Below are 14,914 nucleotides of genomic sequence, written 5' to 3'. Positions count from 1 at the left end.
TGAGAGGAGCCGCCCAAACCTGGTTTCGGTCCCTGACGTCGGGAATAGTCGATACCTTCAAAGAGCTCACCAGCCTCTACATGACGCAATTCCTGGCATCTCAGAAAAGGAGACGACCGGCAGCTTACCTCCTGACCGTCAAACAACGTGACGGTGAGAACCTGAAGTCATACCTCTCGTGGATCAATCAGGAGCATATGACCACCAACAACCAAGACGAGAAGATTACGTTGGCGGCCCTCCTAGCATGAATCTGGCCTCTAAATCCGTTCATGGTGGAGATAGTGCGAAAGACCCCTACAAAACTAAGGGAGTTCATGGACAGAGCAAATGGGTTCATCAATGCTGAAGATACACTCGAAGCCCTGACTGCCCCATGACGGTCCAAGATGGAGAGAGAGGGTCAGAAGGTGTCAGGCCAAAGAGGAGGCCACGACCAGGGAAGGGGAAATAGGGGAGCTCCAGATATGAAGAGCAGGGGAGAAATGCCAACTCTGCCACAAAGGGGAAGCCACAGTCACACAAACTTGGTCGTGGAAGGGAACCAACGCCCGAGCTACTGAAGAGAGCAGCCCCGAGATGAGGAAAACCACCCCTATTGTGAGTTCCACATGAATAACTGGCAAGACACTTGAGACTGCTAAACCTTGAAAAGGATGAGGGAGGAAGACCAGCGTAATCGGATGCGCCGGTTGGAAGACCACGTAGATTGACAAGGAGGAAGGCGCGAGGGTCCCCGGCAGAGTGCAAGTTCAAGAAGGCAAGGAACAAAGGATGAGAAGCGGAGGAGTCCCTCGGCAAAGAACAGGCCACTTGGAGAGATCAGCACAATCACTAAGGGGTATGCTAGAGGTGGGGCTACTTCGTCAGCTAAGAAAACACAGGCCCAGAGGGCATGGTACGAGAAAGTGTTCGCCTCTAAAAGAGTTGCAAATAGGCCTCTACAGCGCACCAGAGGCCCCATGATAACCTTCGACGAGAGAGACGAAGAAGGCATCCTCTACCCGCATGACGACGCATTAGTGGTAATAATGCAAGTGGAAAACTTTAAAACCCAGAGGATCCTAGTTAACAACAGCAGTTTGGCAGACATCCTGTTCTAGGAAGCCTTTGTGAAGATAGGAATCAGCCCTGTTAAGGGCTTCACGGGAGACATTCTTCAACCAATGGAATCCATCACCCTTTCAGCACTGGTAGGGAAGGCTCACAGAACTGCGGCCACCATGTCTGACTTCTTAGTCTTCAAGGCTCCATCCTCATACAATGTCATATTGGGACACCCCACCCTGAATAGTTTGAGGGCTGTAAGGTCTACTTACTACCTCAAAGTGAAGTTCCCCACAGACTCGGGGGAGGGCGAAGTCTGCGGACAGCAAGTCTTAGCCTGAGAATGCTACGACCAAGAGCTGAGGCACGAGGTCAAATTAGCTGCAACCGTTGAAAGGACAGAAGAAGCGTCCAACCCAGTTCACCTCCGCCCCTAACCGAATGGGATGAAGAAATCTGTAATGAATAGGCTCTTCAGCAAGCAGAACCCAGCGAGCTCTTGGAGTTGGTTACAGTTGACCAGCAGACACTAGAGCGAAAGGTCTGGATCGGGACTAAGCTAAACACGGAGATGAGAGCGATGTTGATATCCCTCCCAATAGAACACCAGGACGTGTTCGCTTGGAGCCATGAGGATATGCTAGGGATCGACAACTCCATCATTGAGCACCAACTTTGCATCGATCTAGCTGCTCGGAGAGTCAAGCAGAAATGGCGAAGCTTCAGCACCGAGAACCTTGGGGCGATAGCTGAGGAGGTAGACCGTCTCCTAACGGTAGGGTTCATCCGGGAGGTCCATTACCCAGAATGGCTATCTAATGTAGTTCTGGTAAAGAAGACCAGCGGGAAGTGGTAGTTGTGTGTCGACTTCACCGACTTGAATAATGCTTACCCGAAAGATAGCTTCCCCTTACCACGCATCAACCTAATCGTGGATTCGACGGCAGAGCATCCCCTCCTTAGCTTTATGGATGCCTATTCTGGGTATAACCAAATCGGAATGAACCCGGATGACGAGGAGAAGATAGCGTTTGTAACAGACTGAGGCATCTATTGCTACAAAGCAATGTCATTTGGCCTCAAGAATGCGGGGGCCACCTACCAACGGCTAGTGAACTGAATCTTCAAACAACAGATCTGTCGAAATATGGAGGTGTATGTAGACGACCTGTTGGTGAAGAGCAAAGAGCCGGTACAACATTTGGTAGACTTATGAGAAGCATTTTCAGTCTTTCGGCAATACCAGATGAAGCTGAACCCATTGAAGTGCGCATTTACAGTGGAGATGGGTAAGTTTCTAGGGTTTCATGGTCTCCGAGAGAGGGATCGAGGTGAACCCAAAAAAGGTGGAAGCAGTGATAGATATGCCTTCCCCTCACAGCCTTCACGAAGTCCAGTGGCTGGCTGGGCGGGTAGCAGCCCTGATCCACTTCATCACTTGATGAACCGACCGGTGCCTACCCTTTTTAAGTCCTAAGGAAAGCCTAGGAGTGGGATGAGACCTGTGAAAAAGCCTTCACCGATTTGAAGTTGTACCTGAGTCGCCCCCCACTACTCAATCAAACAAGATCCGAGGAGACCCTAACAGTGTAACTAGCAGTTTCACCATACGTCGTATCAGTTGTACTTGTTCAGGATGCAGAAGAAGGGCAGTGGCCTGTCTACTACATGAGTCAGGCCTTCCGCAGAGCGGGAGCAAGGTACCCCCGAATGGAGACGTTAGTATTCACCTTAGTCATCGTGGCCAAGAGATTAAGGCCATATTTCCAGGCCCACCCGATGAAAGTACTCACCGATCTCCTCCTCAAGAAGGTACTGCAAAAGCCAGACACCTTGGACGACTTGCAAAATGGGCGATCGAGCTTAGCGAATTTGACATAGAGTATCAGCCTCGAGCTGCAATCAAAGGACAAGTGTTGGCAGATTTCATTGCCGAGTTCACCAATTTCCCGGAAGAAGTTCCAAACACACCCCAAGGAAAGCCCTGGGAGGTCTACGTCAATGGTTCGTCCTGCCAGGCTGGTGAGGGAGTAGGGGTACACTTCATCACCAAACAAGGAGAGGAGCACAACTATGCAGTCAAGTTGGCCTTCTAAACGACTAACAATGAAGCTGAGTATGAAGTGCTCTTGGCTAGAATGACAGTCGCATAGTTACTAGGAGCTGAACAAATAGAAGTGAGGGTGGATTCCTAAGTGGTAGTTAGCCAAGTACTAGGGAAATTCACCACAAAAGGGGAAAGGCTAAAGAAGTATCTCCAGTTGGTCTACAATGAGCACGACCACTTTCACTACTTCAACGTCCAACAAGTGCTAAGAGGAGAAAACCAGAAGGTGGATCGTCTGGCGAGGGCTAGGTCAGGGCAAGAAGAACTCCCACTTCCGGAACACACCGTAGTCAGGACGATCAATGCCCCTTCCATCAGGGTGGAAGTGTTTGTCATGACCCCAACACCTACAGGAAGGGCAGCTACCCAGTGACCCGAATGAAGTACGAAAGGTCAGGAACAGGGCGGCACGATTTAACATATTGGAATGAGTTCTATACAAGAGAGGTTTTTCCAAGCAACTCCTCAGATACCTCTCATTGGATGAAGCCCAATACGTGTTAGCAGAGATTCACGAAGGGATTTGTGGAAGCCACTTAGGAGGGAGGGCTCTTACTGCAAGAGTGACCCAGGCCATATATTACTAGCCCCATTCCCTTAAGGATAAGGAAAACTTTGCCAAGAAATGCCCAAAGTGTTAGGAGCACGGGCCAATTTGGCACTGCCCGGCGGATGAGCTGACATCAATCACAGCCCCGTGGCCCTTTGCCCAATGGGGCCTGAACCTAATTGGCCATTCCCAGCAATAAAGGGAGGAGCCAAGTTTGTCATTTTAGCGATCGACTATTTCACAAAATAGGTCGAAGCGGAGGCTCTCGCTAGCATCACCTCCCGAACCATCACCAAATTCTTGTGGAAGTCAATGGTCTGCTGATTCGGCATATCTCAGAGCTTCATATTGGACAACTGAAGACAGTTCAACTGTGCATAATATAGGGAATGGTGCACAGAGCTTAGAATTAAAGTGAAGTACTCCTCGCCAGGACACCCTCAAGCCAACGGACAGGCCGAAGCAACCAACAAAACCCTCCTCTTCACCTTCAAGAAAAAGATTGGGGCGCACAAAGGAGCATGAGACGAAGAGCTCCCAAGCATGCTATGGCAGTATCGGACCACTGTCCAAACCCCCACTGGGGAGACACCCTTCAGCCTCACCTACGATAGTGAAGTAGTAATTCCCGTGGAAGTTAGACTCCCCACATTCTGTGTCCAACATTTCGGCCCGAATACTAACAACGAAAGGCTAGTCGAGAGCTTGGTTGTTCTGGAGAAGAGAAGAGATGAAGCAATAGTTTAGACAACGAATAACAAGCGAAAGGCGGAGCAATACTTCAACAGACGAGTCAGGCCTCGCTCCTTCAAGGTAGGCGACCTAGTGCTATGACAGACTAAAATAACTACCCCGGAAGAGGGGAAGCTAGGACCACGATGGGAAGACCCATACGTAGTGACAGCGAGCAACTGACCCGGTTCCTCTCACCTCAAAAACAGCTAGGGACACTAGCTACCCCACCCATGGAACGTCTAACACTTAAAGAAGTATTATCTATAAAAGTATAAGGCAATGCATTGTACGAACGACTATGAATGAATGAGGATGCCTGGATGTTCATCTCAAATCTCTTGTTGTTTAAAAAAATAATAATAAAAATAAGCCTGCAGGGTAAAGTCTTTAGTCTCCAGACTCGGTACCAACCCCCTATCCAACAAAAATAGAGTCTTTACACTTGCAAGAAGACTGCTCCCTTGACTCGCTGCTGGGTAAGGTCCCAAGTCTCCAGACTGGGTACCGACCTCCCGTCAAACAAAACCAAGTCCTTACACTCACAAAAAAACTGGTCCCTTAACTCCCTGCTGGGTAAGGTCCCAAGTCTCAGGACTGGGTACTACCCTTTGTCCTTAGACTTGCAAGAAGACGGGTTCCTTGACTCGATGAGGCGTGATGTCCCAAGTCTCAAGACTGGGTACCAACACCCCGTCCAACAAAGTCAAGTCCTTACACTCACAAGAAGACGGGTCCCTTGACTCGCTGCGGGGTAAGGGCAAGTCTCAAGGCTTAGTCCCGCTCCCCCATCCAACAAAGCTGAGTCCTTACACTTGCAAGAAAACGGGTCCCTTGACTCACTGTAGGGTAAGGCCCAAAGTCTCGGGACTAGGTACCAAACCCCCGTCCAACAAAGCCAAGTCCTTACACTAGCAAGAAGACGCGTCCTTTGACTCACTGCGGGGTAAGGTCCCAAGTCTCCGGACTGGGTACCAACCTCCTATCCGACAAAGTCAAGTCTTTATACTCGCAAGACGACAAGTCCCTTGACTCACTATGGGGTAAGGTCCCAAGTCTCAGGACTTGGTACCGACCACCGTCTAACAAAGCCGAGTCCTTACACTCGCAAGAAGACGGGTCCTTTGACTCGCTGCCGGATAAGGTCCCAAGTCTCCGAACTGTGTATCGACCTACAGACCAACAAAGTCGAGTCCTTACACTCGCAAAAAGAGGAGTCCCTTAGCTCGCTAAGAGGGAAAGTCTCAAGCCCTCGGGCTGGGTAGCGACCCCCCGTCTGGGTCCCTTGACTTGGTGCGGGGTAAGGCCCAAAGTCTCATAACTGGGTCTCGTCCCCTGACTAGTAAAGCCAAAACCCTCGTCAGAACTGCAGAAAGAAAGATGAAAGGATGGGAGGAAAAGGAAACAAACGAACACAACAACTGCAAGAAACAAGTCTTAATTTCATTCATCATCAAACTTACATAGTTACAAGGAAAGTCAGGGAGCACTATGCAAGGTTACAAAGTACCAAAAATAAAGGGGGGAAAGTGAAGGGGGAGGGACCGAGCCCATCATTGGGGTGGAGAAGGTTGAGTAGCGCTCAGGGGGAATAGGGGATACCCAGGCTTCCCAAAGTTTGGCAACGTCCTCCAGACGAGACTTCAGGCCGACGATCTCATTATTACAGGATAAGAGGTCGATGTTTTTCTAAATCCCCTACAATGAAAGCTCACCAATGCGTGCCTTCGCCTGTCGCAGTTGCTCTCTTAAGTGCTGAACCTCTAAGAATGTCTAAAATGCCCGAACAACAGCCATGAACGCTGTCTGACAGCTAGAGCCCGATTCCATATGGACTCCTCCAACTCCCTTCGGACAGACTCTGTCTCCTCCCTAGACTCTTGCTGCTCTTTCCGAGCGACTCCAACTACTCCCAATAGGCTTCTAACTCCGCTTCCCGAGTGACCAAATTTTTTTCGGAAGTCTGGTGAGCCTCTTCGGCCTGCCTCTTCGCCGACGTCAGCCAAAGGATGTCCTGTTCGGCATCACGCAATAAACCCTTAAGGGCCTTCTTCTTTTCTTTACGCCTTGTTGCGACCGCCTCCAGGTGCAATGATCGGTCCCGCTCACTAACAGATGAAGGGGGGAGAGACCCCCAAGGCCGGAGAGGTAGGTCTGGCAACCTCGTCTGAGCTCTAAGTTGCAGCAGGAGGAGCTTCGGGTCTCAACCTTTCTCCTCCTCCACTAACTCCTACTTCTTCTTCTTCTTCCCTGTCTTGATAAATGAATTGTGCCCTCACCCCATCTTGGCTTGAGGCACGGGAGGGGCTGGACTCTACCTCCTGCTACCCGAGCCCCGGGGCCATCTCGTCTCCGCCAACTCCTCCATGGCTCGTATCCTGGGAAGAAGTCTGCCCTGCCTAGGGAACCTCGTGAGCCATCTCCTCTTAAGCGTATCCTCGAAAGAAGTGAAGGGCTCAAACAAGTTATGCGCGTGAGGTGGAGAGTGCGCCAGAGAAGCAAAAAATGCTGCCTGAAGATCCCAGGCATCCAATTCTTCTCCAAAAGGAAGCAACGGGTCCAGAAAAGGTTCGGTGGGAGCTGGCTAAGAGCTCGCCAAAGTACAGGGCCAGGCAGCCAGGCCCTGAGCCGCTGGGAAATGACATCGTGCTCCCCCATATCGGAGGAACCAGAATCTCCGCACGCGCGAACTCCCGGTCACGAGGCATTTGGGGTCGGCTTCCCAGTTCCCCAGTACAATCGCCGAAAGGAGAAGGATCCCAAGCCTCATCACTTTGCAGGGGAGAATCGTGGCACGCCCTTGGTTGCTTTGCCTAGCGGCTAGAAGAACTCGAAGCGCGCTTCCGAGGAAAGGGCCAAGCCTGGGGGGGATGCTGCCCAAGAAATTCCTCCCGATAGCATACAAACGGTCAGGCGTAGATAGGTAGTTACGAATGTTCTCATTAGAAAGAACTAGATTGGTCTGTGACTCTTCACGGTGGGCCCGCACCCAAGCTGTCACCAACTCCAACCGAGCCTTTTCCCACCAATTGAGGGTAAGTTCCAGGCTCTTCATGGAAAGGGGAATCCCCAACACACCTAAATAGGATACTCCTTGTGGGCGGCCTCCCCCTCCGGATACTCCCAGTTTGGGCCCGGCACAAAGAAAAACTTCCTAAGCCATTCCTTTATGCTCGAATGACTCTGCTTCCCAGTCGGCAGTTAAGCCGATATACGTACAAGAACTCCCGAGCCGTCAAGTCTGGGTATTCTTCAAGAGTCTTGTTGAGTATCATCTGGAAGATGATGCAACTAGATATCAGGAGCCACCACGCATTACGGTGAAGTAGTGACAGGGCCAGTCCGTGGAAATTTAGAACCTCGCGAACTAGACGACAGAACGGGAGGCGAAGACCATTGGTGAACATTAGTTGGTAAAGAGCCACCCTCGTTGCCGTGCCGTTAGGATTCACCGCGTGCTCACCCCGAGGAATCTCCAAAACCACGATAGGAGGAATCCTGTACTTGGAGCAGAATGCCCTGAGGTCATCGTTGGAGATGGAGGAAACCCAACGTTTCCACCTAAAATATGGAGGAATGGGATCAACTTTGGGTGCCATCATAGTAGTGGGAAGTGACAGGGAAGCAATGACGGAGAAAAGAGAAGGGAGGGGAACATGATGGCTGGAGGGAAAGAGAATGAGAAACAGTAGAAACACGATAGACGAAGGCAGGAGGAAATGGTGAAGGAGAAGAGGAGAGGCGCCCCTTCAACAATAGTTGGCCTTGGGAACTTGAAGCGACTGAAGCCGAACGGACGACAACATAATTAGAAGTATTATGAATTCCCACTACGCGCACGTGATAGGAATTCACGAGGTACTGTGAGGGAGGGGCCCATCCTAGAAGGGCCTAGGCCCGAACAAGCCAAGCCATAGAACTCCAGACCCAAAGACGAAACCCTCCCATAAGCTAAGAGTCCAGGCCGAGGATCGCGTGCCGAGCCCATGATCGCAAACCTACCGGGGAAGGACTTTTAGCGCCGAGCTCGGATATACCAATGAGATCGTCTCGGGGCTAGATAGCCTACCAAGCCCTACTGTAGGGAGCGGGACGAGACTCCCAACTGCATGCGGACGGCTGAACGTGCCCGGTCACGGACTCATCAGACTCAAGGCACGCCGCATTCAATGCATGTGTCAGGGGACCCAGCACGCAACGGTGCACCCCACGTACGAAGGACGGCTTACCCACGACTTGACACCCAACCTTGGCAGAAAGCAGCAGGACAGACCTAGCATGACTGACACACCACGATCTCCTTTAGCCGCATGAGCCGCGGACTGACACACTGTGGCAATAGGAAATGAGTGGTAGCAGGTCTGACACCTGACACGCCACGATCTCCCTCAGCAGTGGAACCCGAATCAGCTATAAATAACGATCATCCCTTCTACGGGAGGTCTATCTCTAAACTTTTGATTGTTCTTACTATTCTTCAGATTTGTTCTTATCACTAGAAGATCGTTCACTGACTTTGACATCGAAGTGACCCCGGACATTACCGGAGCCCTTTCTTCTTAGTTGCAAGTGGCGTGAGATTGGTTGTTGCGGAAATGCTCGGGCTGTGAAACACGACATCAATATTAATCAAAAAATATTTCATATTGAACCTGTTGTAATTGTGAATGATTAATATAGTTCTCTTTATATTATATATGAGATTGTATTAATCGGGTCAATATAAACAAGCAGGTCAACTCATCGTATTTATATAAAACTTGTTCAACGAGCTGAAACAGGTTAAAAGGGTGGTATTCAAATTAATTCAAAAAAAGTTTTAATTATTAAAAGGATTATATGGGTCGTATAATGTCACCCATTATTCATACAAGTCGTTACGATTTTAGAGTCTCGCACGTTCTTTTAAACTGGATTGAGCTTTATATATAGTTTAAGTCCAAGGATCCCTAACGTAAACTATATATTATATATAGTTTATAGAGATCGACGTGCACATTGGGAAGAAGGAATATTTGTTGAGAAGATTGAAAAAGACAGATGTTGCTAATTATGATTCGAGCACTGACCAAATAATGCTTAATATTCCTGGAATGTTAATTACATAAGTACGTCTGGAAAGTCCTTCATCTACAGTACTTGTTTTGCTTTGCAAATGATAACACATGAGAAATGGAACGTCTCATATTACACGTTACGGCCAAGCTCTTATTTACTCAATACAAAAACAATCAATTTAATTATGGCATTTTTTTACCGAAAGAAATGAAAAAGTGAATCAATTTGCTGACAACTTAGTTGACGACACTGCAAAGTTTTCGTATCTGTCCTTGAGAACCCGTGATGGGCTCGATATTTCCCATTCTGACCATAGCAGCAGCGAAATCATTCTTGAAAGTTGAAGGGCTCTTACTATACTCGGTAACAATGCTGTCTGTGGATCCTCCACTAAATAGTATTTGATCAGATTGGAGAAGACCCTTCTTCTGAATCAGATTCTTAAAGTAATTATTATCAAAAGAATTGGGTGTCACCAAATCAAGCGGTGCTATCTTCTCGTCGTCGCTACCTATAGCAAGTGAACACTTGCGCTTTCTAGTACTAGCAAACCCAGCATCGATATCACTTGCATTGTTGTGAATCCTACCGCGGAAGGTCACACATCTTGCTTGTCCTATTGTATGCGATCCTGCAATATTTCATAGAAAGCGTACGCTGGTATTTAGTTATCTTGCCCTTGCATGCATATTGTTGTGATAATTAAAATTTCCATCCTTTTACTATACATATATATAGATCATTAATATATGATAGTTAATTAGGCTCAAACCTGAAAGGGCGACCATATCTCTTTCACTCAAACCTTTCTCGCGAAACAAGGAAGTCAACCTGCCAAGGCCATCAATAAACTTCGGAAGGTTGGTGTCGGTTAGGCTGAGGCTTGCTGTGGTGGAGTCTCTTCTTCCAAGCTTCACCGTCCATGATGGTCCGCCGACCTGATTTTGTTGTAGAAAAGATCATGTTATTTACTAACACATCATGAATGCTTTGGAGAGAATTAATACTAGTTGAGAAAGGTACTAGCTAGTGACTCACAGCAACAGATGCATCCCGAGCTACAACTGCTAGAATATCTGCACATGATACAACACCAGGACAAACGTTCTCCACTTTAGACTTGATGTCATCAATGACTTCGTATCCTCTCACTGAACCAGCATTATTTGGAGCTGTTTTTTCACCCAATATTGAGGGAGTATCATCAAGCAAAATTGATGCATCGCAACCCTACATGAATAAGATGATTCATAATAATTATGTTATCTATTACTCGTGCCTCATGGAACATAGTATGGAAAACTTAATTTAAGTGTCTTGCAAGTTTTACATACCTGAACAAAACAATCATGGAAATGAAGCCGAATGAGAGATGCCGCCATTCTACGCTCACGAGAAACGGCGGTTCTAGTCGCTGTTCGGATCGTGCTAAGTGCTTTCGGACATGTGTTGTCATAAAATTTAGAGGATAGCTGTGCTTCGCATGTCATGCTCGAGATAAACAAGAATAGAGCAAGAATCAAGCATGCCCGGGTAACAGTAGAAGCCATGTTCGATGATCTGTTTCTTCACAGATGAAAACCGAAATAGTCTTGTTTCTGATACTGCTGGTGAGTATAAGGCTCAATTATAGAAACTGAATGGAGATAAGTACGAGAGGAGATCAACGTATTGGAGCTAAATATTTCAAGGTGGGATGTGAAGCACAAGGCTGATCCTATTGTATATATACTGCTAATAATTAAAGCAAATCATCATGAGCCACCTTGTTACAGTCTCATCTGACGCCTACATTAATATATGGACAAAGCAATTCAAAGCTGGAGGCTCCATGCATGAAATGGTCAGCTAGCGTACGTTGGTTTTTTCTACAATTTATTAATGTCCCATTATACGTACGACGTACGTACGTTTTATTAGAAATAATCAAATCTCGGTGCCATGGCTGGAGGATAAATATTAAATGGTCTGATATTTCAGCCACGCGTAAGGTTTTGTTCGCACCCACATAAATACCGTAACGCTGAGTTGGCCTCCATATATGATTCAAGTTCTGAACAGCTTGTCGACGCATTTTTTGGGAATGCATTGCGGTTTTGACTTTCTGCTAAATTTGGTACTGTTGAAGGGAGTGATGTTATTTATTATTCTACGTTGGATCTTCCACGGATGGCTAGAGGCTTCCTCAGACTTGATAAGGGCAGTTTGCCATATTTGAGTTTATTCTTCTCTTAGGTTTGTCTTTAAAAATAAATTTTCGTTATAAATGAAGATTTATCAATAAAATTGAAGTACTATTTTTTTTTTAAAAAAAAAAAAAAGTTTTTATTAGTCAAAGGTTTACCTACTTTTTTTTTACCAAATTAATATATATCTCTTTATATATATATATATAACAGAAAATGTTGTTTTAACGATTTTTATTGTTTTCCCGTTAACTAAATTAATGCCGTTCGTCCAAAATTGAAATTATTTCCAATTTTCCATAATTAAGTGTCATTAATTGCTGACAACGGATTATTCTCCCATGACATGAGGTAGGTAGGGTTTTTAATTGGCATCTTGCCATGCAGTCGACCAATTTATAAGTACTATCCTGGCCTGCATGTTAATATAATAAGTCAAACTGTCAAAATAGTAATTCTAAATTGTACCGATGTAGAATATAGCTCTTCAATACTTATTATGAATGAAGTTTCATCAATTTGCTTGGTTTAATTAGTTTGAATGAAAAGCTCATGAATGGTCTCTGCTTGCATGCAAGTGAGTTTTCTCTCTAGTGTAGAGTGAGTCTTTCGGGTTAGCCTGTGCTGGTCTGAGAGAGAGGTGATCATGGAAGAGGAGTTATCGAAACAATGGGAGAAACTAAGTCTAACAGAGAAGGAAAAGGAGGGTCTAGCTCTACAACAGGCAACATCAAGGACTTCTGTGAAAACAGAACACCTTTGTCTGCTTGTCATGATCGTGGCAGAAAAAACGATCAACAGGGAAGCATTCAAGAGCACTATGTCAAAAGTCTGGAAATGTGAGAGTTGGATACAATTCTCAGAAGTTGGCTCTAACAAATTCATCATTGAGTTCCACAGCAAAAAGGACCTGGAGAGGGTGATCAATGGTAGACCATGGTCATTCGACAGATGGCTACTGTGTTTTCAAGCTTTTAGTGGTTCAAAATCTATCAATGAAGTGCAGTTCACCACAGAGGAATTTTGGATTCAAGCTTACAATCTACCTTTTGATTGCATGAACCAGGAAGTGGGTTATCAGATTGGAAGCAGATTGGGAAAGTTCATTAAAGTTCATGTAGATGACAGAGGCATTGGCTGGGGAAAGTTTCTTAGAATAAGAGTGGAGCTCGATATCACAAAAGCTTTACTGAGAGGAATGTTCATCACAATAGAGGGGAAGAAATCCTGGGTGTATTTTAAATATGAGAGGTTGCCTTCAATTTGTTTTAAGTGTGGGATCATCAAACACTCCTTTTCTTTGTGCTCCAGTGGCAGGAGTGGAGAGGGGCAGGACCAATATGGATCCTGGCTAAGAGCTCCAAGTGTAAAGGAGAGTGAACTACAACAGAAAAGATATGGTGAAGACCATTACCAGAAGGCTCAAACTGAACCTCGTCCATGGAGGAAGACAGCAGCAGACAAAGAAGACACTTCTGCTGGCACAGCAGAATTCAGGGAGGGATGTCAGAGGATTGGAAAGGAAACTGACTTTCCCAAAGCAAAAGGTGTTGGCATTGGAAAAGATCAGGAGCTAGGGGAGGTGATGAAGTCAAAAATAAAGTTAGAAAGAGTAGGAATGGAAAGCTTGACTGAGACAGCAACTGCTCCTGCTATTCCTGTTGAGAAGACATGTGACATGGTTGGAGTGGTGAAGTCAACATATAGCAACAAAAACACTGTGATTATAGATGACAGCTTTGACCCTAGCTCGGAAAACAGAAATCCAATAGAGTCTGAGATGTCGAATGATCTAATGAACCAGATTCAATCCTTTGACCAGTTTATCTCAAACCAGGTTAAAGTTCTTGAACAAGCCAAGAAATCCACCAGCTGGAAAAGAAGGGCCCGAGATATCTGTCATGGAAATACCTCCTTGGGAGTGGGAGGTAGATCCAACATACCTACTAGTAACAAGAGAGGAAGAAACCATACTTTGGCCAATGACAGGCTTATATCTAGTAAAAAAATCAAAACTGAGCGGAAAGATAGTTCAAATCTCACACAATCTGATATGGTGGAGGCTGATGATCAGCCCCACCAAATCCAATGAGCTGCCTCAGTTGGAACTGTCGGGGGCTTGGGAACCCCCAGACAGTTCATGATTTACACCAAATGGTGGTTAAAAAGATCCCATCCTTTGTTTTCTTGATGGAAACAAAGAGTAGAAGAGAAAAGATTGAAGCCCTCAAAACTAGGTTGGGGTTTGAAAACAGCTTTGTTATTGACTGCAAAGGAAGGAGTGGGGGAATTGCTTTTCTTTGGAAAGAGGACATTGAGGCAGCAGTGCACACATTTACTAAACATCATATTTCTCTATTGATTAAGGGGAATGAAAAGAGGGAGGAATGGTTGTTGACTGGGTTCTATGGACACCCCATCACTACTAAGAGGAAGGACAGTTGGCATTTACTCCAAGCTATTAAACCAGAGAGGCCAAAAGGGTGGATATGTGTTGGAGACTTTAATGAAATACTCAGTGTTGGAGAGAAATGGGGAGGGGCTGTGAGATCTGGTGCTCAGATTGAGGCTTTTAGAACTGCAGTGGAGACCTGTGAACTATGTGATATGGGATCCACAGGTAACAAATTCACTTGGACTAATGGGAGGCAAGGGGGAGCCTTTACCAAAGAAAGGCTTGATAGAGCATTTTGTAACTCACTCTGGAATGAGTCCTTCCCTAATTCGAGGGTCTACACCCTCCCTGCTGTGAGTTCAGACCACTGCCCTTTGCTAGTAATTTGGAAGGAGAACCAAACTCATGGTGCCAGGAGGAACATAATTTTTAGGTGGGAAGCTAGCTGGTTCCAAAGGGAGGATTATCTCAAATTGGTGGAGGAGGCATGGCTTAGCACAAGGGAACCTGAAAACAACTTGCAGGTTATTACTGAGAGCCTCAACCTATGCAAACAAAAACTCATGCAATGGAACAAAGGCGCAGGAGGCAATCCCAAACAACAGATGACTGATCAACTGGCTCTTTTGAATGTTTTGCAAAAAGAAAACGAAGGACACCTGACTGAACAAGTCAAGCAGACTCAAATGGCTATAAACAGACTGCTAGAGGAAGATAATCTGAGATGGCAGCAGAGATCAAAGCAAAGGTGGCTAAGAGAGGGTGATAGAAACACTAAATTTTTCCACCAATGTGCATCCCTCAGGAGGAAAAATAATATGATCAAGATGCTGATTGAT

General features: G+C 46.3%; 1 protein-coding gene across 1 annotated transcript; it reads right to left on the bottom strand.

The window, feature by feature from the left end:
* Positions 1 to 9,647: 9,647 nt before the first annotated feature.
* Positions 9,648 to 11,075, bottom strand: LOC109006832 (lignin-forming anionic peroxidase-like). The gene is made up of 4 exons (XM_018986245.2): positions 10,829 to 11,075; positions 10,533 to 10,724; positions 10,267 to 10,432; positions 9,648 to 10,125 (listed from the first exon to the last, which is right to left on the bottom strand). The coding sequence occupies exons 1-4, from the start codon at positions 11,042 to 11,044 to the stop codon at positions 9,731 to 9,733; spliced, it is 969 nt and encodes a 322-aa protein (XP_018841790.1). The 5' UTR covers positions 11,045 to 11,075; the 3' UTR covers positions 9,648 to 9,730.
* Positions 11,076 to 14,914: the final 3,839 nt, after the last annotated feature.

This window comes from Juglans regia, chromosome 13 (genome assembly GCF_001411555.2).
Source record: "Juglans regia cultivar Chandler chromosome 13, Walnut 2.0, whole genome shotgun sequence".
NCBI lineage: Eukaryota > Viridiplantae > Streptophyta > Magnoliopsida > Fagales > Juglandaceae > Juglans > Juglans regia.
This window is presented reverse-complemented; position numbering and strand designations above follow the sequence as displayed.